Here is a 20,621-nt window from a genome sequence, read left to right as displayed (position 1 = left end):
ATGGACGAAGCAGGTTTATTTGCTCTAGATATAGGGCAGCCAAGCACCAGTTGAACTAAATCAAAGATACTGCAGCAGTGAGGGGACATTTTTCTTGCTGGTGTTGTTCAGATGTGCCTCTATTGACTGCCACCAGCACTGCCTAGGAAGGAAAACACCCCTAACACTCGCCGAAGCCTAGGTGAACACTATGGGAATGGGAGATGCCGCTGCCATTTAAAGCAAGAAGATCTAATCCATATTTAAGGATGGCAATTTTACAGCATAAGCACTAAGGAGGAAGCACACTGAGCTATGGCCCTGGACAGGCTGATACAGAGTAGCTCTAATACACAGGTAGGTCTGATGGCAAAGCACAGAGAACTTAAAGAGGAAGAACTCCTGGGTTGCCCCCATGCCCCCATTAACTAGACTATTAAATGTCTGACTCGCAGAGAAAATGTTCTCTCTAGCTGTAAACCCCTGCCCTCCACTTCAATTTGTTCCTTATTTTAGCACTAATGCAAAAGCCGAAGGCAAACAGCATGCTTACAGCCTTTGCAGGGGCCACTATGTCTAAAACCAAATACAGGGATACTTACACCATTACCAAGGTAAAAAGAGCAACAACAAAAAAAACTGCAGTTACTACAGAAGCCTTGTTTGAATTCCACCAGGCAAAGAATCAGTCTGAAGTAACTCGGACCACAACAACTTGCATTCAGTTGAAACCAGTGTTTTTCATATCGTGAACACGGTGAATGTTGTACTTGCATTGAAACACCAAACACCATTAAGGAAAAAAATACTCCACATTAGATTATTTTGGTGCATGTAAAAACATCAGATTGCAAACTATAGCCTTAGTTTTATTATTATTACCGAGGTACAGAGTATGTTCCCAAACCTGAGAGTAACTAGTGACATTGCCAAGTCTAATGCATCACAATGCTGACCTCATACACTGACACGTCTCCACCCGGAGACCATTTATTTCAAGATCAAAACATTCAGTTTTAAAACTATTACAAGTAAAGCTGAGGAGCTGGGCTGAACCAAGGTTTTTTGACCTGCAGTCCCGAGTTGGAAAGATGATCCTGTAACTCCATGTGTTGCAATAATTTAAGACCACTTTGTCCTCTTCACTAAAAAAAGGTGATGGCAACGCATTTTAGATTGTAAGTCATTTGACAATATACACTTTATTCTGATACAAAATTGAAATATTTTAACAAATTTCAATCCATTATGGACTATATTGAAATTTTTAATTTCCATGCTATTTTTAAACTTGTTTAACCACAAGTTTTAAGATTTCAGCACACGAGCACCATTGCTCTTGAAGTCTTTGCCAGTTATTATAACATATTATTCTGTTTCCAATCTTGCGATATTATCTTCTACATGAAGGCCATTTTTCTTCTACGGAGATACTTGCATTACTTTAGTTCAGGGAAAAGCTAATCTTAGATAGAGATGTCAACCTGTAGCACCCACAGCAGAAAAAGAATCATCCATCAGATATCTGAATTTTAGTGATACTCAAGATCTTTCATGCTCCACACAATTTACGATACAAACACTTGTCAGAGACCACAGACCGCTATGTAAGTGAATATGCCACCGCAGCGTAGACAGTATATGGAAACATGTTAATGTCTTAAACACAGGAACCAAAGACAGCAAGTCAGCACATCACACAATCAATGCTTGAAGGACTAGCAGCATTCCCCTTCCCACCTCAACTATTTAAAGGATATCAAAGTTAAAATTCTGTGTTTAATTTCAGTGTTCTATAATAACAAAACACACCACCTGCATCAACCTGGGCCCCTTTTGGGGAAATACATTTTTACTACCTGGAAGTACCATTTGCTTTTAGATTAACACACAGGTTTAGGTATCAAATAAACTTCTGTAGAACTGCAGCTTAGGGACCAACGCTTCGTTAACTTTACATCTCCATCTACTTTTACAGCTGCTATTTTCAACAGCAGCCACTGTAGAAAAGCCTAGCCATGAAACAATATTCTTAACTCTTGGAAGTGCCTCTGGGACAAAGATACACTTGACCAAGTACTCCTTAAGGATGTGTTTATCTTTGACAAGGTTTATTTCTGAACAAATTGGGGTATGAATAATTGAAATTAAGCAAATTAGTCTAACAAGGGTGTTATAAATCCAAGTGTGAAAATAATTCCAACAGTGAATACCTAGCTCTATAGGTGGTGCAAAAAGACCCCTCCAGAGCACAGAACAAGTCAGCAGCAATGTAGAACGCTCTAATGTTAAGGAAAGGTACAGCTTTGCTCTAGACACACGCCTAATAATGGGATGCAAACTAGAAAGAGTTTTTGTTAAAACTTAACTTCTGTTAAAACATTTTCAAGATTTTGCTGTTAAAAAACTGTGACGTTCCCCCTCCCAAGTACAAAAGCATTTGCCTTCAACTGGGTAACTGTAAGACACACTAATGCTTTTCCTTGTTACCTGTTGCTACACAGATGCCCAGGTGAGCTCACAAGAGCAACTCTACCTAGCAGAGGAAAAGCAAAGGTTTTCCACCTCTAGGTGTAAAAAAGCAAGCTTGTCACCTCAGCTACAAACTGCCTAGCATACTACGCTAAGGAGAGACTGTGACCTTCTGCAGCAGTTTTAAACTTCAGCTCAACCCTGGCTAACAAAAAATGTTTGTCAGCATTTTTAAAAAATATGTACAGTCATTGTGAATTTCCATTAGGTAGCTCCTGACGATACGAAAATCTCAACATTAATATTGTAAATTACTTCCAAGTTAACTTTTAATTGTACGTTACAATGTCAAGGGTCTGCTTTCTGGATGTTTACAGACCACACGTAACAAGTTTAAATCCTTTAAATCCTTGAATCAGTCTGTGAGCATGCCTAAGCCTGGGTTAAACTGAAACGCACAGGTTCCATTTGACTTTATTTTCTGAGTAACTGAAGCATAACAAACACTAAAATAGAAACTGACTTCACAAAAATAATGCACAGGCTCAAAAATGTACTGGTAAGATTAAATAGGTACTAGATTACTATATAAAAGGAGTTAAAAATATCCCAGACCTGCAACAATCAAAGATGCAGAAAAGGAAATACATATTCCAAGAGTTAAGAACCAATGTGCATAAAAGCAGATTCCATGGGAAGTTCTTTTATTGCCATTCACCTGCATAAATGCAGTTGTGCTTTCAGAGGGTATCATGTCAGTGATGGCCCCCACTAAACCACCCTGCCTGAAAGCACCAAAAATCTGAAGGGAACTCTTTGAGTTGTACAGATAAATACAAACCCAGCTGGGTAAGCCAAGATTAATTTATTAGGAGGGCAATCACTGCTCTAACTAACACAAAGTGCCTTTACAGAATTACTGCAGCAGCAGTGTATCACAGTTATCGAGGATCATGATGAACCGCTTCAGCATCTTCACCTTTCTGGGTTTCTGTGAGGCGTCTCTATTACACGGTAACGACCAATTTCTCAAAACCCCCACAGAACACTCCCCACGGAAACTAGAGCACATATTTAAAAACATTTATCACTTGTGTCTTGTTGATCTCCAACATGCAGTGATTTTGTATCTGCCAGGAACAGGAGATTCTTGAAGAGCAATTATGCCAGCAAGCAACCCTCATCCAGAATAGGAAACACTGGATGACATATACTAGAATACTTGCTCCATAGTACTTAAGGCTTTCCTGGATATTAAAAGGCTGGCAAAGGAAAGCCTAGAAGGAAATAAGGGTTAAACAAGTGTTTTACTATACACTACAAATCTTACCCAGTCAGAAACCTTCAACTGAAGAGGATGTGCAAGACATTCCCCATTTTGTCAAGCAGCAGCTTCTCATTCAACCTGAAAATCAAAGAAATTACTCTTACCTTGTTTAAAAACCTCCCGCTACTCTTTTTAATTCATGAAAAATTTTAAAGGCAAACCTTACCTATGCTCATTGCCCTTCCTTTCAGGTCTAAATGCTAGACCTATCGATTTTGAGTCAACTCAAGTAGCTATCACTCAAGGAGGTTCCAAAAGGTGAAGAACTCTTGCTAGACTTTCTTCGATATTTCAGCTGTGATAAGCAGATTTAACTAGCCTTTGGAAAGCTGCTCACTATCAGCACAGTATCTTATGCCTTCACTTTTCTGGAAGTTGAAGCTGTTGCTCCTGCTGCCTTGTCATTCTTTAATTATGCTGACTTCTCCATACTCAATAGGCTGCTGAAGTCCTGTCTTAAGAGTCTCCTTAGCAAAGTATGGATCAAAGAAGTACATCCTAGGTTCTTTAAAGCTGGTTAATCACTGTCCTTACACTTTTCCACATCACAAACAACAGCTAAGCTACCCCACCCACCTACAAAGCGGTCACTTACATCCATCTCTTAAAAGGTTGCATACAGATCTTGTTCAGAAAGTTTATTATGACACTATTTTTCAAAGTTAACATTGTTGTCACAGTACAGCTACAAGAGGCCCTGTTAAAAAGAACACTGTCAATACATTCTAAAAAAATTTAGAAATACCAGATCAATTGTCAGAAGGGACATCAACCCCATCCTCCAGTTGTCCCTGCAACCAGATGCAGGCCCCAGGTACAAGTCTACACATCTTCTAGGCGTAGTAACGTACAAAGCAAGTCAGTAGTTAGGTGGCTCACTCCCTAGTGAGTTGTGTTCTGTTTCCAATGCTTTCAAACTCCAAATGGGTTGTTTAAAAAATGCCTTTATTGAAATACAGCCTCCCCCCCAACCCAAGCCCAAATTAATATGTACAACAACAGAAGCGTTCACTAAATCACCAATTCTTGCTTTAACTTTAGAGATATTTTAAAACTCCACAGGAAAGAATAAGCAGACTTTGAAATCCAGTTTGGAGGCTACCATCTTGACACCGGTTCCTTGTTTTAACGTACTGCAGTCTAAATACACTCCAATAACAGTGTTTAAATAACATTGTTTAATTTTTTTTTTCAAACAACACACTCATTTTTCTGCTACTTCTTAAAATTATAATTCATTATTAATATGACTGATTTTGCCTTGAGCCATTTCACACATCTTTGCAGATTCATTCCTACACTGGAATCGCATTTACCTTATACTGCACATTGACCCAGAGGTGAAACAGGTGTGAGTAATTCCAATACCATATTGTCAAGTGTCTGAGTATTTCTTCTATTGACTGGGTCCCTACTCTTCTGAGTCTGAATTGACAGAAAGCACTGTCCTGGCAATAGTCGAGAGAGAATTCACATCAGCTGAGAAAAGGACAGACTGTAGTGCCTTAATTTGGAGGTCAGAAGTGAGAATTAAGTACAATTTCTAGCCATATGTGCTGATAAGATTTGCTACTCCAGTGCATCAAATCAAATAGTAACACACTATCATTCTACCTGTGGAAACTCAAGACTGTACCATTCTACATTGTGGGAAGCGTTTCTAGTCAGTAAAATACAACTAGATCGTGTTTTGTTTTATCTTCAAGCTCTTAGCTGAGTGTAGACATTTGCAAGGGGAAAAGCTTGAAAACTATACTACTTTGAGCCCATCGTGAACGGGCTTTTGGAACGCGTTACCTGGGACTGTCAGTGATTACACCTGTGCTACCCTTGGCTCCCAGTCAGAAGAATGTGTCCAGAAAATTGCCTAGGGTGCATGCAAGAAAGTATATAGCCATTAAGTTATTGAGGAACATACCTATTACTCTCACTATGACGCCTCATTTAATTGAAACAGCGCAGTCTGGTGTGAGGGAGAGGGAAATGGGGACAAAGGAAGGGGATGAAAATTCCAAGCCACCCTCCCCAAAGTATAGTTTTATTGAAACAGAATCATCGTATATCCCAAGGAAACAGGCACTTGATTCCCCCCACCTTAACTTCTCGGGAATTACAATAAATATAAAGGTAAAAAGCAAAGTTTCTTTTTCTCTTCACCCAAGACTTAAGCAACTGCAATTATCCCTTATACATCTCAAATGAGACGGGAGACAGCTTTAATGTGTCTAAAGTTGGTCTTGTTAAAATATTTATCATGCCTTATTTTCTTGAAGCGCTAGTACTAATACAGAACTACAAATTAAAAAAATATGCACAAACCAAAAAGTAATTTGAAATTTTCATTAAGGTAAAGCTTAGTTCTATAATTCACAAACACTAATTTGAGTAACTCAATCCTAGTTATACATCTAAACAAACTATAATGCAACATACAGATGTTTTCCCTCTGTATGCCTATGTAACTCATGTCAATGACAGTTACATATATACACTGAGACTAGACCCCTTAAGACTGCAAATCAATAGGTGTTTCTATTGTTAACTTTAAATTAATACAAAATAGTAATTGAGAAATGCATTAATCTTCTCTATTCACTAACAAGGAAACACCCTAAACTACATTTTATTTCTGTTATAGAGTTCTCTGTACTAAATGTGGAAAAACTGAACTACACAAATATTGAAAAGTTAAAAATTCCTTAATTTGTTTATTCCTGGTACCACTACCACAATTTACAGGGCAATATACCTGATGTAATGGGAAAATAAAAAGAAAAAAGAAAGACAAAGCTACAACAGATAAAGACCTCAGGAATGTACATCTAATTGACACTACATTGCATTAATCAATAGCTGCACTTTTTGCAAACTGTGGCTATGACAGTCCTGAACAAGAAGGGTTTCCTGTTTAAGCTGCAGTAACTTTTCTGACTATGGATCATCGTTCCTTCTGTGGCAGATTTTACAGTTCCTCTAATGCATTTGGGACGACTGTCTCAAAGTAACCTGCAGCTTTCCTGACAACTCCTCGCTCTCTCTCCTGCTAAGAACTGTAGCCTGTTGAATACAGGATAAGAAAATTATTACTCTCAGTGAACAGTTGTACATTATTAATCATCATTATAAATATTCATTACACCTACCCTTTTTCTGGTAGCATTTTTAGAATCTTCTACCACCATAGCCCCCACTTCCACTTCCAGATCCATAACCACCTACAAAAAATAGGGTGTATATTGAAATACAAGAATAACAAGAAATTTTAAACCAAAAAAATACTTTCTGTACAAAATCATATTTACCACCATAGGGACTGCCTGAACTTCTGCCACCAAAGCTGCCACCACCTTTCATGGGACCATAGTTAGACTGCTGTTGTCCACTGTAATTGCCAAAATCATTGTAGTTTCCACTTCCACCATAATTACCTGAAACAAATGCAGATTTATAAAGCCACTTTTGTTCAACACTTAGGACATGAAGCTTGCCTAATTATGACATCCAACGTAAATGTAAATTGTTATTGTTCAAAACAATTTAAAACAGAATTGCAAGCACTTTGCATGCTACCTCTACTCACAATGCTCAAATGACAGAAGACCCTTAGCATTTTGAAGTTTGGAAACTGGTATTTCATTGAAGGTGAAAAACATTAGAACATTTATATGGGTTTGAGTAGGCAATTTGAAGTTAACACAATAGGCCAAATTTAAGGCCTCCAAACTCAGAAGAGTACATAAGTTTCACTGTCATTCTTCCATTGCCCAATGCTTTGCATGTATGACAATAATGTAAGCTACATACAATTCATTTGCTTTAAAACTGATAGAACTTGTAATGGGCATGCTGCATATACACACCAGAGGGTATAACGAAGTATGCAGCAAATGTTGCAGCTTAACTCCAAAAACTTGAGCTAGTCCTTGCAAGTCCTTACTGCTCCTTCTCCAACAATTCCAGTAAAGCACCTCAGCTGTTTTTGTATTTGTGGGATACCCTTACCAGAAACATCCTATCATTAAAGACCTCCACAGAAGTTATCCCAGATTTAAAAATTAACCTCATAGTTCAGAAATCCTTGCAGGGAAATTAATACTGACAATGTCGAACACAGCTAAATTGATCATACAATAGGACACAGCTGGATGTATTTTGGTTAGATATTAACATAGACTTTAAATATATTCATCAAGGGTTTACACTAGTTAAGACTGTAAAACAGCGTTATAATTATGCAATTTCCAGTTAGTCTCTAATCAGAATGTGTTATTGGCAAAAGAACTGCTTTTATAAAAATAGCGGGAGTAGCTCATTTCACTGGCAAACAATAAAAAAAACTTATAGAAAGTTAGATGTACAGTCCTCACCAAGGAGGACATGATCCACATCACGTGAACTGTTAACTGACAGCAACAGCATACTTCAAAGGGTCAGAAGTTTAAAAATTCTCCTACTCTACCTCCACATGCACATTTATAGCTGCAGCTTTTTGAAAATTAAGTTCCAGGCAAAACAATGCTGTATAGCGTATCAAAGTTGATCCAGAAGGAAAAGAACTTTCCTTATGTAACACAGCATTCTGCATTAAGACCTAATTGTATAACTCATTTTATGAGTATCATATTTCAGGCATTGTACAACTCTGACCTGCCTAAAAAAACAGATGTCTAATTAAAGCTGGCATCTTACCACCACCAAAATTTCCTCCTTCATTGTAGCCATCATATCCTCCTCCTCCACCTCCATATCCGCCACCTGGGTTTCCATATCCTGGTCCTCCACCACCACCATAACCTCCTCTGCTGCCATAGCCAGGACCACCTCCATAGTTGCCACCTTTGAATAAAAGAAGAGTTAAACTAAACACACCAAAGCTAGATATTGGTAAGAAAAGGTCCACTTAACAAAAAACCCAACAAAACCACAGAATAAAGATGTCCCACAATGTTTTCCCTGTATTATATTAATTGCAGTTGCATAATTTGTCTGAACTATTTAGTCCAAACAAAAAAACTCCGTTAGTTTATGTATACCCTTGAAGCACGATACTTGGAAGTTCATTCTGGCTCACAAAAATACATAGACATGCTGCTACCACCACCACCCCCCATTACGTGTAATAACTGCCTCTTTACACAAATGGCTTTGTCAGTACTGTGTATCCTCCTCTTTATTCCTCTGAACTGAAATGACTCAGTAGGCAAATCCCTCAAAAGAATACTGGTTTACAGTTCTTATCTAGATGTACAGCTGTATTTACATGTGTGTCAAAGTTATGAACATTCTTTTTTTCTAATCACATAAAGCATATCTGAAAGACTTAATATTCCAGATGCTGATCTAGTCTCCCACATTTTGATGGAGTAGTTCCAAACCAGGAAATAGTTCCAAAGAACTCAACATCACTACATATATCTGCTTATAGAATCATGACATAAGTAACTACATGCTACTTCCCTCATTTTTCCCCCCACATGGGGCGAAAAAATGCTCCGTCCACAGCCATTTGATAATTTCCACAGTTCTCTTCAGACGCATTTTGAATACTCATCCAAACTTCATCATGAAAAAGATACTACTGAGCCATGAAAAGTCTTACAGGTGATTGAAAAGATTTCTGGTATGTTAGTTGGTCACTGCTTTATTCAGTTTTAGTCATCTCAACTGACACCAGAATCTTCATTTAGTTCTCAATAATCATACACAGCTGTTGCATGACCTCATGACATGAGGTTATTCAAAGGGTAAATATAGAGTATTTTTTTCCACCCATCATTTTGTGGGGAAGACAAAAGAACCTTTAACTCTTTACAGCTCTGCAATGTAGAAAACATTATCACCAAAGTAGACTTGGTTTCCCAGGTGAAGGCAAGACTTACAGCTGGTTATAATGTTGGGGGAAAAAAAAGTGAACAATACACTTACCATCACCAAATCCATTGTATCCGTCACCACCCCCAAAGCTTCCTCTGCTCCCACCACCGCCACCACCACCCCCATAGCCTCCTGGAACACAAAACAGATGAGAATGTTTCCCTGAACACACGTGTTAAGTGTTTAAGCCAACTGACACAGGAAATAAAAAAAACAGAATCACATTCTATATAAACATTCCAGTCATTTACCTCTTCCACCAAAGTTTCCTCCTCTGCCAAAGTTTCCTCCACCGCCTCCGAAGTTTCCACGACCCATGAAGTTGCCTGAGCCACCCCCACGACCTACAAAATATTTCACTTAAATTACATTAATTGAAAACCAGTTACATAAAATAACCATGCACAACTCCAAACTCACCTCTCTGAGAGCTAGCAGTCTGCATCTCTTGTTTTGAGAGTGCTTTTTTCACTTCACAGTTATGTCCGTTTATAGTATGATATTTCTGAACTAGAGAAAATTGTGAAATAGGAAAAGTTAGAAAATCAAATCATTGAAAGCAACATGCTGTAAAACTCTCATAGAAAGCTACTGTAAGGCATGACCACACTTTTAAATGGAACATTAAGTTTACCCCATCTCTCACAATAGTCAAGCAGCTGATTATGCCAACATCTTACATTCCACAGATTACTGTTCTGAAATTTAACATTACACTTTTATCCCGTAATTTCTCACTAGAGTTACATACCAACAATTTTATCAACTGTATCATGATCATCAAAAGTTACAAAAGCGAAGCCTCTTTTCTTTCCGCTTTGCCTGTCTTCCATGACTTCTATGGTTTCAATCTTGCCGTATTTTTCAAAGTACTCCCTTAAATTATATTCTTCTGTATCTTCTTTAATTCCACCAACAAATATTTTCTTTACTGTGAGATGTGCCCCAGGCTTTACAGAATCCTACAACGCCAAAAATGACATTTGGTGTTTTAAATTATTAGGTAAAGATTAGGAGATAATGTTAACTGAAACACTAACTTACCTCCCTCGAAACTGCTCTCTTTGGTTCAACCACGCGTCCATCAACCTTATGCGGTCGAGCACTCATGGCAGCATCCACCTCTTCCACACAAGAGTAAGTCACAAAGCCGAAGCCTCTGGAACGTTTTGTTTGTGGGTCTCTCATCACCTGCAAAAACACAGGGGGTACTCTGCATTTCTGTACTAGATTAAGTACCTACGTCTTTTCAAAAGCACAAACTAATATTTGACACTTTACCACACAGTCCGTGAGTGTGCCCCATTTTTCAAAGTGCTCTCTCAAGCTATCATCTGTTGTTTCAAAGCTCAGACCTCCAATGAACAGCTTTCTCAACTGCTCCGGCTCCTTTGGCTCATGGCCCTAGAAAATAAAAAATCAAAAATGTATTTTGAATACAAACCACAGAGTTAACATTTCACAGAATTACTAAAAATTATTTGTGCACATTAGAACTACAAATAGGTGGAATACATTTACATAAAAACAATGACTTCTAATGGGTTTAGACAGCAGCATAGTAAACACTTAATGAGCTGTGATTTTAATTAAAACACTAACTAACTGACAACTTAAGAGTGCTCAAATGCAAACAACAGTAAAGAGCTTTCAATATACTAAATGATTTGGTTGCTCCCCACCCCCACCAGAAGTGCATTCATTTTATGCCTGTTTTATGTTCGAGTTGCATATTGCTGTAGGGATTAGCAATGAAGCACTGCTAGATAAGGGGAAGTTCTAACACTTTATGAAGCATAATCACGAGGAACTATAAAAAAATTTAAGAACACAGTGTACAAGAAAAAAAAAGGTTACTGTCCAAATTGAGTGTCTAGTCTTTTTGGGATATCCATTTTGAAAGGTTATTTTTATGCATTTTGAAGAAATTTGTCAATTCTTAATTCCTTAAAACTGTGAATTTTGTACTTGGGCAATTTTGTAAGTTGAGTGCATGCAAGCAAGAAAGTAGAAGTACATATGTGGTTTTCAATGTTACAGGAAATACCTCTTAAATATGAATCAACATTGACTTACGTCTTACAGATAAAAAAGAAGTCTTGAATATTGACTAATCAATGACCAGTAATGGGTACAACTACTGGAATAAGACTGGTACCTTAACAAGCATCGTAAACCAAACTGAAGTTTAATTGAAACTCTTGACAATATCACCTATATATGACCAGCCACATTTTAAAATGTGCTAATTTTCAGAGCCCAGTTTTCTAAAGCACAATTAAAGCGGGCCTACAAGTGCATTAGTGTTTCTGCTCTCTTTCGGTGTTGCACGCTTTTTTTCAGTTAGGCAGGGAATATCCCTGTACATTTGACAGAAGTTTATGAAAGATTATTTTACAACTTTCTCCCATCACCAAGACAGAGAAAGCTTACAAAAAGCAACCAGATTAAAATCTTATTTAGCAAACTGGTACTTTTGTGCATTTAGAACACTCCATAACAAGGTGCTGGCTAGCTATGCTGCATATGACTTCAATTCTGCAGCACGAAAGCTTAACAGGCTTCACTGTTTCTGCTGCAGTGGGTTAACCTAAAATAGATGCAGCATTAGCCTGAGAGGTACATAAAACCACCCACAGACTTCTACATGTAGATGTCTCGCTTCAAAACTGAAGGTGAAGTGCTTTAACCTCTACCACGATTTAAATACAGGGGGAGGGGGGTGCTAGGGTTGATCAGAAAAGCGTACATCCCTTTCAGTGCACCACAACCACCCTAAAGAGCAATGAATATTGTGAAGCAATACATGGCAAAAGAAAATTTCTGAATTACATACTGCTTTAGGAAACCATTGGTTTACAATGTTCAGGTTGTACTACAGGAAACAATGCCTAAGATTATGAAAAGTTGGCTGGAAAGTAAATCCCTGCTCTTACACTGCTAAACTTAGTGAGAAAGAGCCCCAGCATTCTCAGAAACAACTTTCTATTTAAGACACTAAATTTGTTACTACAGGAACATTATATAAATGACTGACAGTCAGTGGGGTCCTGTGACTACAAAGTAAAGCTTCTTTTCTACGGTCTTCCAAGTGGTCTGGACTATATAAGTATAATAAAAATAATCTCCCTTCTAACTATAAGTAGACTTAAAGTCTTACACAGTAACACACCTATTGTATATGGCAACTGCTTTCAGTTACGTGCAATATTGTTTTCTGTTGCTAACTTTTTTTTTTTTTTTTAATCTACTGACACAACCCAGCTAAAAATTGAGTAATGTTAAAGCTGGGAACATTAAGTGTTTCAAACTCTCCTGTGCATATTAAAGGAAATCTATTACGTGATATTGTAGAGTTTAGACTTCTCCAAAACCAAAAACCTATATAACGAAAAACTGGACAGACCTTTTGCAGTTCTCTGACACCCCTCAAGGCTACAGGGTTTTCAGCAGTTAGCAACTCAAAGACTGCTTTTACCTTAAAAGAATGACCACAGAACTCTTCAGGTCACTCCTGAAAGGAAAAGTTAAGTCCTTTCTACTTATTTTTATTATGTGCACATAAACTGTTGTTCTCCTATGGGAGGAAAAAAAATTGCTGTTACAGCTTCTCTCTTCTATCGGAAAGAAATCATCCTCAGGATACACCTATGTTACAGGAACTCTCCACAGAAATAAAAGGCAATATTTTCTTAGGGAATTAGTTGGGTTTTTCAGGCATTTTGTTCTCACTAGGGATAAGCATTTCTAGGGTTTTCGCAGTGCTATCCTCTACCGCACAAGATGATGTTTCTCAGTCCTTCTGCTGCAAGCTAGTTATAACAGCAGTCATTCCTGGGCAGCAAACCTTGCACAACACATCTCTCCCTTCCTCCCTAGTGTAACTACCCCACTGTTTCAACAAGATCAGCAGGCTCCCTCCCAATCAGCTGACGCTGCGGGCCAGCACGCCATTTTGCAGCACTGCTTCAGGTGGGGGGGGCAGCAGTAAGAATGCCTGCCCAGCCTGTCTGCAGCCAGCAAGCTGGCAAGAATCTTTGTTTCTCCCCCTAAGCAGTTTAACGGACTTCCCAGACATATTAATAGGCTCTGGGGAGACGTTAAACTTTCTTTCCAGCCTTGACTAGTGACGTCTCCCCTGAAGCCAAAGCTCTACGTAGCACCGACCGCCTCCATTTTGTGAGCGATCTCGTCTCCTCCACCCTCAATATGGAGCCGGAGGGGCGGGGCCACGGGAACGCGCGCGCAGCACCAGCCGCGCCGGCCACGTCCCAGAGCCGCAGTGGCGCCATGGGAGTGTCCCGCCGCCCCCGCCCCAGCTAGCTGGGGGGGTGTGCAGCGCTCGGGCCAGCAAGGGCGGCCCAGGAGGAGGACAGGGAGATGCCGGCATCGCGGGGGAGCATCTGGCTCCCTCTGCTCACCCTGTCTCGTGATCAAAATCTAACTACTGGTTCCTACGTCCTACCGAAAACCCCGAACACTCAGCGCAGTCTAACTACCTCTCTCAGAAGAGAGGAAGAAAAAATGGCAACTAGCACCCCCCCCGGGATTCCTTGTAAAAACCTAATCTTTGCAGAAATCCCAAGACCTTTTGACAACGCTGCTGCAGATACGCACTGCCTTTATTCTGAGTTTACTATAAACTTAACTTTCATACAGCAGGGGTTTTGAATAATCAGCCTTTTGGAGTTGCAGCGTTTCTCTCTAAGGGCACTGTTTTCAGGGGGAGCCCTCCTGTGCCCCACGCCTCTATGAACACCGACAAGTGTCCACAAAATGCCTGGCACCACGCCTCCTACGTTTATCTGCAGCTAAACCTGAAAGATGAGACTGCTCTGGCCCCCAGGCAGCCTAAGCCTTGACTGCCTTCTGAAACAGGAAAGCTTACAGACAACCGCGGCCTCATCAACTTTCCCTGGGAAACATTTTCTCTAGAAACTTAATAGCTTCACGTACATTCCTGGCCAAGCTACTTCTGTAAACTACAAGAGCTTATTAGGTAGACAGCTGAGCGATCGGAGTTACATTCTATCCAAAGTCCAAGAGCAGTGAGACAGTTGCAACACTCCTTCCAGAAGGACTTTACACACCGTACTTCAATACAAAATAACCATGCGCTACCAGATACATGCAACTCGGACAAGGTTTGGTCTTAATTCAAGTGCACAGGCCCTCCCACATTCCAGTAGTGTATCATTCCAGAAAAAGTTGGTTTGAATTAGCTAAAATATTCAGGCACCCTGGAAAAGTAATGTTAGAAAGCAAACAAATAAAAATAAACAATCAGAAAATGTCTCAGTTATAAGCTACATGAGCATATTTAACACCCTCTTTGCTGATCTTAAAATTCAGTTTATTTTCTGAAGGGTATCAAGACTTTTTATTCCCCCCTCCCATTTCCACACCCTGCCCCAAAGTAACTAGCTCCCATCCTCCCAGAACAGCCCCAACATCTTCTCTATACTACGCACCTTATTCAGTCTACGGTATTTCTGCTAGAAGCAAAAGAAAACAGTTATTTTTACTTAGTACAGCCTCGCTTTCATTTGCAGTGACTATTAGGCAACCATTTTTATTAAAAAAAAAAAGAACCTGTCTTCATTCCCACTAAAAACAGGATTTTGAAGATAGGAAGGAATCAAGTTCCTGCTGATACTCTGAGGATGCATGAATTTCTTAAAAAAAATAATTACACCTTGCTTTAATCACAAACATACATTTAATCAGTTTTGTTATAACAGAAAACTAGAAAAGCAAAATCTCCCCACTATGCTTAACACCCCACCCCTTAAAACTGTAAGTAACATACTGCAATTTAAAGTTACTCTGCTAACATGGGGATGAAGAAGGTAGAAAAAAAGGCTATGAATTAATACATCAGATAAAAATGGTTAAGGTTTTTTTTAATCTTTGCCCCTTAAAGCTACTTTTTTTAATTAAAAAAAGCAATCCTCTCACCTGTGAGGATCGTCTTCCTTTCCTCTTGTAGTCTTCCACATCTCTCTCTTCCTTAAGAGCAGCCATTTTGGAAGGGTACTCTAACTCAGCCTTTCTTTTAGATCTAGGAAACCTAGAAAACAGGTTGGATAAGTCAGTACTTACCCCAATTCCTGTGAAGCAGGGCCTTCTCTGGCTGCAATGCATGGGCGTGGCTTTATAGGAGGAAATGGGAGAGGGGTGAAAGTAGAAAAAAGGTAAATATTTAAAAGGATAGAGTTAAAATCCTCAAACTATTTTGCTCACGATTAAGAAAAGCTGCAGAGGGAACATCCGCTATCCTAGTAAATGTCTTTTTACAACTGTTGGCATAGCTAGGTACAACCTAAAGATAAAATCTGTAGAAAACAACCTATGTTGATCACTGTCTTATGTAACTATCATGTACACAACTGGCACAGGGCAAGCAAATTCCACCTTTGATACCCAAACCCACTACATAAATAAAATTCTACTTCTCTAGATTTTAAATACAAAAATATTTAACATTTTGCAAATACGGCTTATGAGAATTATCTTATGTGTAACCTATTGTAATCAGTGATCCAGCAGCCTATAAAACTGGAACACTAGAGGATGTGTTAAATATTTTCTGTATTGAAAAATATTTTCCACTAACACCAGTGCAAGAATCCTTTACTGATTCTATTCTTGCAACATCAGAAATTTTAACACTTGATCCTCAGCAATGTGTAGCATTAGCCATCTGCATTACTTTTGCTTCCAAGTGACGTATTTGATTACTACCCTATACTATTTACATACCCAACTTTTCACAATAATGTAGTCATGTGCATATCATTACAAGAATGAAGTATTTCGCAAGTTAAGCTCAGTGAATGAATCCATATCTAAGCATTCAAACAGAAAAATCACATTCCCTTCAGCCTTTATTATTTCAATTTCCCTGAGACCATTAACAAATTTGTCTTACTACACTGTATTAGTATCTTTGGCTACAGTTTATCACTAGTTTGGATGTTTCTTGAAACTTTATTACAGTGGCCAAAATAGAATACTGTCAACTAAATAACATGCTTCTGTAAAACTACATTTGTGCTGCATTAAAATAATTGATACTTACAAGATTAGGTGTATATTTTGGTGGGGTTTTTGTTTGTTTGGGTTGTGGTTTTTGTTTTGGGCTATGTTGTTTTTTGGGTTTTTTTAAAAAGTTTTATTCCTGCAAGTACTGCATTGGGAAAGGCAGGCAGGTCTCTACTAATGACCAATACATACTGTTATTCAAAGTGAGCATTATTATTTAATACAATTCCATGTTAAAATCCACCTTCAAGTTAAACTCAACGGTGGAATCATGAGTACCATGACTTAATGCATTAACAATTGTAAAGGTTTTATGAAGTAACATCAAAGCATTCATATTCAGTTCCTCTCTACACAATGTTAAACCTGCTACTGAAATCCTTTAAATCAAACATCAGTTTGACTTACGACGTATTAGGATACTAAGCATTTCAGGTGAGCTGTTCAATTAAGTCATGACTTAAGTCATACAGGGGAGGTATGAAACAGAATGTTAACAATTCAAGGGCTTTTAAAAAAGTAGCTGTTTGGCAAAATAAAACTTTGGAAATTGGTAGGGGCAAAAGGGATGAGCCTATTTAAATACATTTTTAAGTAGTGAAAAGTATGCAGTCTCTCTGATTTTGTCACCTGATGCCTTCCCCAGTGAGGCTCCACGCTAGGCAACATAAAGTTCTCAGGCGTGGTCTCTGTCATGATGGCCTCTGAAGGCCACGATGGTCAAAAGAGCTGTCTCCTTGCTGATGCGTACCAGTATGCATCAGCTGACATGGAACACAGCCCTATTCAGCCCTATTCCTACTTTGTCTTGTAGAAAGTTGTATCAAAAAAGCTGTCAATATTAGCTTTTTAAATACCTAATGTCAACAAAATACTATATTCAGCTCAAAATAAAAATATTCAGGACATTTTTATCAGCTGAATTAAACTAGCATTGAAGTAGTTATATACTGCAACTTAACTACAGAACTGAAAGTAGTCTCAGAACAAATCTGTTAGTTATAATGAGCAGAAAGTCACTAGGAGATGTCTCATTACTCAAAGGAGCAAAACTTACAATGCTACTGTATCTCTTACAGAGACAAGAAGTAAGACAACAGAGGTGAAACAGACATTCCAAAGATGGAAGTTTACCTGTCCATTCAGAGAATACTATGGAGATGTATTGGTCTTTTTTGTAAATAGCTAAAGTTGGACCTAATGTGCATACAGTATATCGTGCCAAAACTAAGTTAAAGCAGCAAAACAATAGATTTTCAGCTCTAAGTGTGTTGGCAGTTTATTCCCAACGCCAATAGGAACGTCTGCTGGGAAAAAAACAAGAAGATATTAGCTTAATAACTTATGTGATGGGTTTCCAAGCTTTACTGAAGCATGTTTGCATGCTTTGAACTCATCATCCCTCCCAATTGTCAAACTATTGAACAACCCTGAAGCAGCTAAAACAATTGCTTATGTGGAAAAGTTATTTTTAGCTGTTTTGCTCAGGGATCCAGTTTCTTCTCTGCTTTTAATGTACGAACAGAAACTAACATGACCTGTTGGTTTCTCTGTGCTCAATTCTCTAAGGTTTCAGCTTGCAATGAAGGGGCTCAAGATTTAAAAAAACAAACCTGCACCATTTTTGCTCACCGTACTTCACTTGAAATAACTGAGCAAAAAACCCTCAGGTTTTGACAAGAGAGGAAAGAAAAGCAAGGGGGGATATCATGACAGTATTTGCCTCCGGGTAGGGTGTGGATGATTGCCCTAATGTGCATTTGATCTCGACTTCATTCAAGTTGAGGAAAATTTGAACCAAGGTTTGTTTAAGACTGCTTCTTTGTGTTGCCCACCAGGATTGTGGCGGGATGCCACCGAATGTCGTGGCTCTTGTGCATGTGTGGTTGGGGGAACGGAGAAAGGGAAGTGGGAAACTATCCGAGAGAACTTTGCACTATGCCTTCCCCCACCTCCCCGAACAGCAAACGCTCGCTACACGTGCTTAACACCCCTCGGGAAGGAGGTGAGGGGGGAAGGGATATTAGGGAGGTGCTGCAACGTGTACCAGCATTCCTCAGGGAGAAGTAGAGCACAGCGCTAAACGACCTCAATGCTTTGAAAGTGTCTTCCCAGGAAAACGAATGGGAAAATAATATCCCTAGAGCGCTACTCCGGGTAGCTTATATTTGGGGGGGGGGGGGGGGGGGGGTTGGGGAGGCAGACAGGGAGGACAGAACAATGACACACGCATGTGTGGGTCTCGCTTCTCCCCTCTTTCGCCCGAATACGCGCCTAAGCGTTTCGGTATCCCCCAGGACAGCCGAGAAGGACTCTGCTATCCACAGCCCTGTCCCAAGCTGAGGGCCAGGCCTCCCCCACCCACGCTCTGGAGCGCAGCGAAATGGCGGCCGCAGTCGCTGTGCCCAAGGGGGAAACGCAGCCTCTCCCGCATCCTCCTTCCTCCTGCCAGCGGCCGCCATTGCGGGCTAATGCGCCATGTCACAGGGAAAAACGGGTCTAGAGCGCGGCAGAAACGCTACAAGGAGGCGGCGGCCGCTCCGGGGCGACAGCGGGAACCGCGAGGGGAACTGCGAGGGGCACCACTACGTGCCCTCCAGCCCGCCGCGCCCAGCGGTCCCCTTCCCGCCCGGGGGCTCTGGCGGGGACTTAAAGCAGCTCTACTGCCACAGGAGGGAGGAGGCCGCTTCACCTCCCCTTCCTCCCTTGCCTCAGCTTAGCCTAGCGAGTCCCGCTCCCTCCACGCGGCGGGCAGTTACCTCCATTTTGTGGCCAGACTCGCCTCCTTCAGTATCAATATGGAGCCAAGAGGAAGAGGAGGGGGAGGGCGGAGGAGGGGTCACGTGGTGGGAAGGCGGGCTCCAGGCACCGCGCGACTGGGCGGGAGGGGGAGGGGAGGAGTGGCAGCCGTGTGCGCGCGCGCGGCGGCCGTTACCGCTTTCTTCTCAGCGCCCGCCGCCCCTCCCCCCGCGCCGCGAGCCCTGGGCCGCGCTCGGCGGAGCGGCCCCTTCCCCCGCCGAGAGGGTGGAAAAGGACGGGAGCGAGGGCAGCCGGAGAGGGAAGGTGGGGATAGGGTAGGAGAGGTGAGAGAAGATAAGATATAACCGTGCCAGCGTTCAGTTAAGCGCCTTCCCGCCCTCGTCGTCCCACGCCGGCAGCTGGCCTAACGCACTACCCGCCGCCCGCTGTGGGGGTGGCGACGCCGGCGCGCAGCCGTGACTGGTGCGCGCAGGCGGGCACCGCCTCTCCTCTCCACGAAAGGCCGCCCGCCGGCCCTGGGGCCTCCCCCCGCCGGGGCTGCCCGCCCCCGCCTCCTGCCTACCGCCAGCCCAGAGTCCCGAGCGCGGCTCGCAAGTCGGTAGCTCGTCTGGCCGCGGCCGTGGGGGCTGCTGTGTGAAAGGGGAGCCACCCAAGTACCGGCCGTGAGGGAGATTGTTAATCAGACGGGTTAAAATGCTTTGTGGGAAAGGAAAGGAAAGGAAAGGAGGGAATGTGATGCTTACAGCGGACTTCTGCGGGAGTATCAGGGTATGCCTGAGGCGCCCAGGACCTTCTAAAAGAAGTTATTTGTCTCCACGTACTGTTTTTATCCTGGAGACGCTGCAAAGAGGCAACGTAAAGATTTGCTCTCCGGAGGCTGTTTAGCACTCGCCCTTTGAAAGTGAGGGTACGTTAGTGTATTTCTGGTTGAATACCAAAACAATAGCAATAAGTTTTACAAACTTCTCCACAGGTTCTTAAGCAGAGGATGGTGTTTGTTGTCATAAACTAGCATACAGAGTTTAAAAGAAAGGGTCTTCTGCAAGAATTTTGCATAGAATAAAGCATAATTAAGCACATACATGACAAATTTTTCCTTCTCTGGAAAATGACATCAGGAAAAACATCATTAGAAAAACCTACTCTTAAAGTTTCTTGTGTCTCG

The 20,621-nt window shown here is 40.8% G+C and overlaps 1 protein-coding gene across 7 annotated transcripts; it reads right to left on the bottom strand.

Annotated features, from left to right (window-relative positions):
• Nucleotides 1-853: 853 nt before the first annotated feature.
• HNRNPA3 (heterogeneous nuclear ribonucleoprotein A3) lies at nt 854-19,881 on the bottom strand. 7 transcript variants are annotated; one of them, XR_009484079.1, is made up of 14 exons: nt 17,831-17,992; nt 15,611-15,722; nt 15,124-15,144; nt 10,934-11,056; nt 10,697-10,843; nt 10,404-10,614; nt 10,073-10,162; nt 9,904-10,011; nt 9,704-9,784; nt 8,468-8,614; nt 7,081-7,206; nt 6,922-6,993; nt 3,782-3,856; nt 854-1,463 (listed from the first exon to the last, which is right to left on the bottom strand). XR_009484079.1 is itself a non-coding variant. In XM_059820712.1 (13 exons), the coding sequence occupies exons 2-12, from the start codon at nt 15,674-15,676 to the stop codon at nt 6,941-6,943; spliced, it is 1,173 nt and encodes a 390-aa protein (XP_059676695.1). In that variant the 5' UTR covers nt 15,677-15,722; nt 19,802-19,881; the 3' UTR covers nt 4,402-6,835; nt 6,922-6,940. The 7 variants fall into 7 exon arrangements, 6 of the variants coding, with proteins under 6 accessions (XP_059676695.1, XP_059676697.1, XP_059676696.1 ...); XM_059820712.1 differs by lacking the exons at nt 854-1,463; nt 3,782-3,856; nt 17,831-17,992 and adding exons at nt 4,402-6,835; nt 19,802-19,881; XM_059820714.1 differs by lacking the exons at nt 854-1,463; nt 3,782-3,856; nt 17,831-17,992 and adding exons at nt 4,402-6,835; nt 19,807-19,859.
• Between the last annotated feature and the right edge of the window lie 740 nt (nt 19,882-20,621).

This window comes from Gavia stellata, chromosome 8 (assembly GCF_030936135.1).
Source record: "Gavia stellata isolate bGavSte3 chromosome 8, bGavSte3.hap2, whole genome shotgun sequence".
In the NCBI taxonomy this organism is placed as follows: domain Eukaryota; kingdom Metazoa; phylum Chordata; class Aves; order Gaviiformes; family Gaviidae; genus Gavia; species Gavia stellata.
This window is presented reverse-complemented; position numbering and strand designations above follow the sequence as displayed.

Bases quoted from the DNA above. Each gene is read 5' to 3' on its own strand.
- HNRNPA3 (XM_059820709.1), bottom strand. The intron at 10,012-10,072 runs GTGAGTTTGGAG...ATGTAATTTAAG, and splicing joins GACTGCTAGCTCTCAGAGAG to TGAAATATTTTGTAGGTCGT. The intron at 8,615-9,703 runs GTAAGTGTATTG...TTTTATTCAAAG, and splicing joins ATACAATGGATTTGGTGATG to GTGGCAACTATGGAGGTGGT.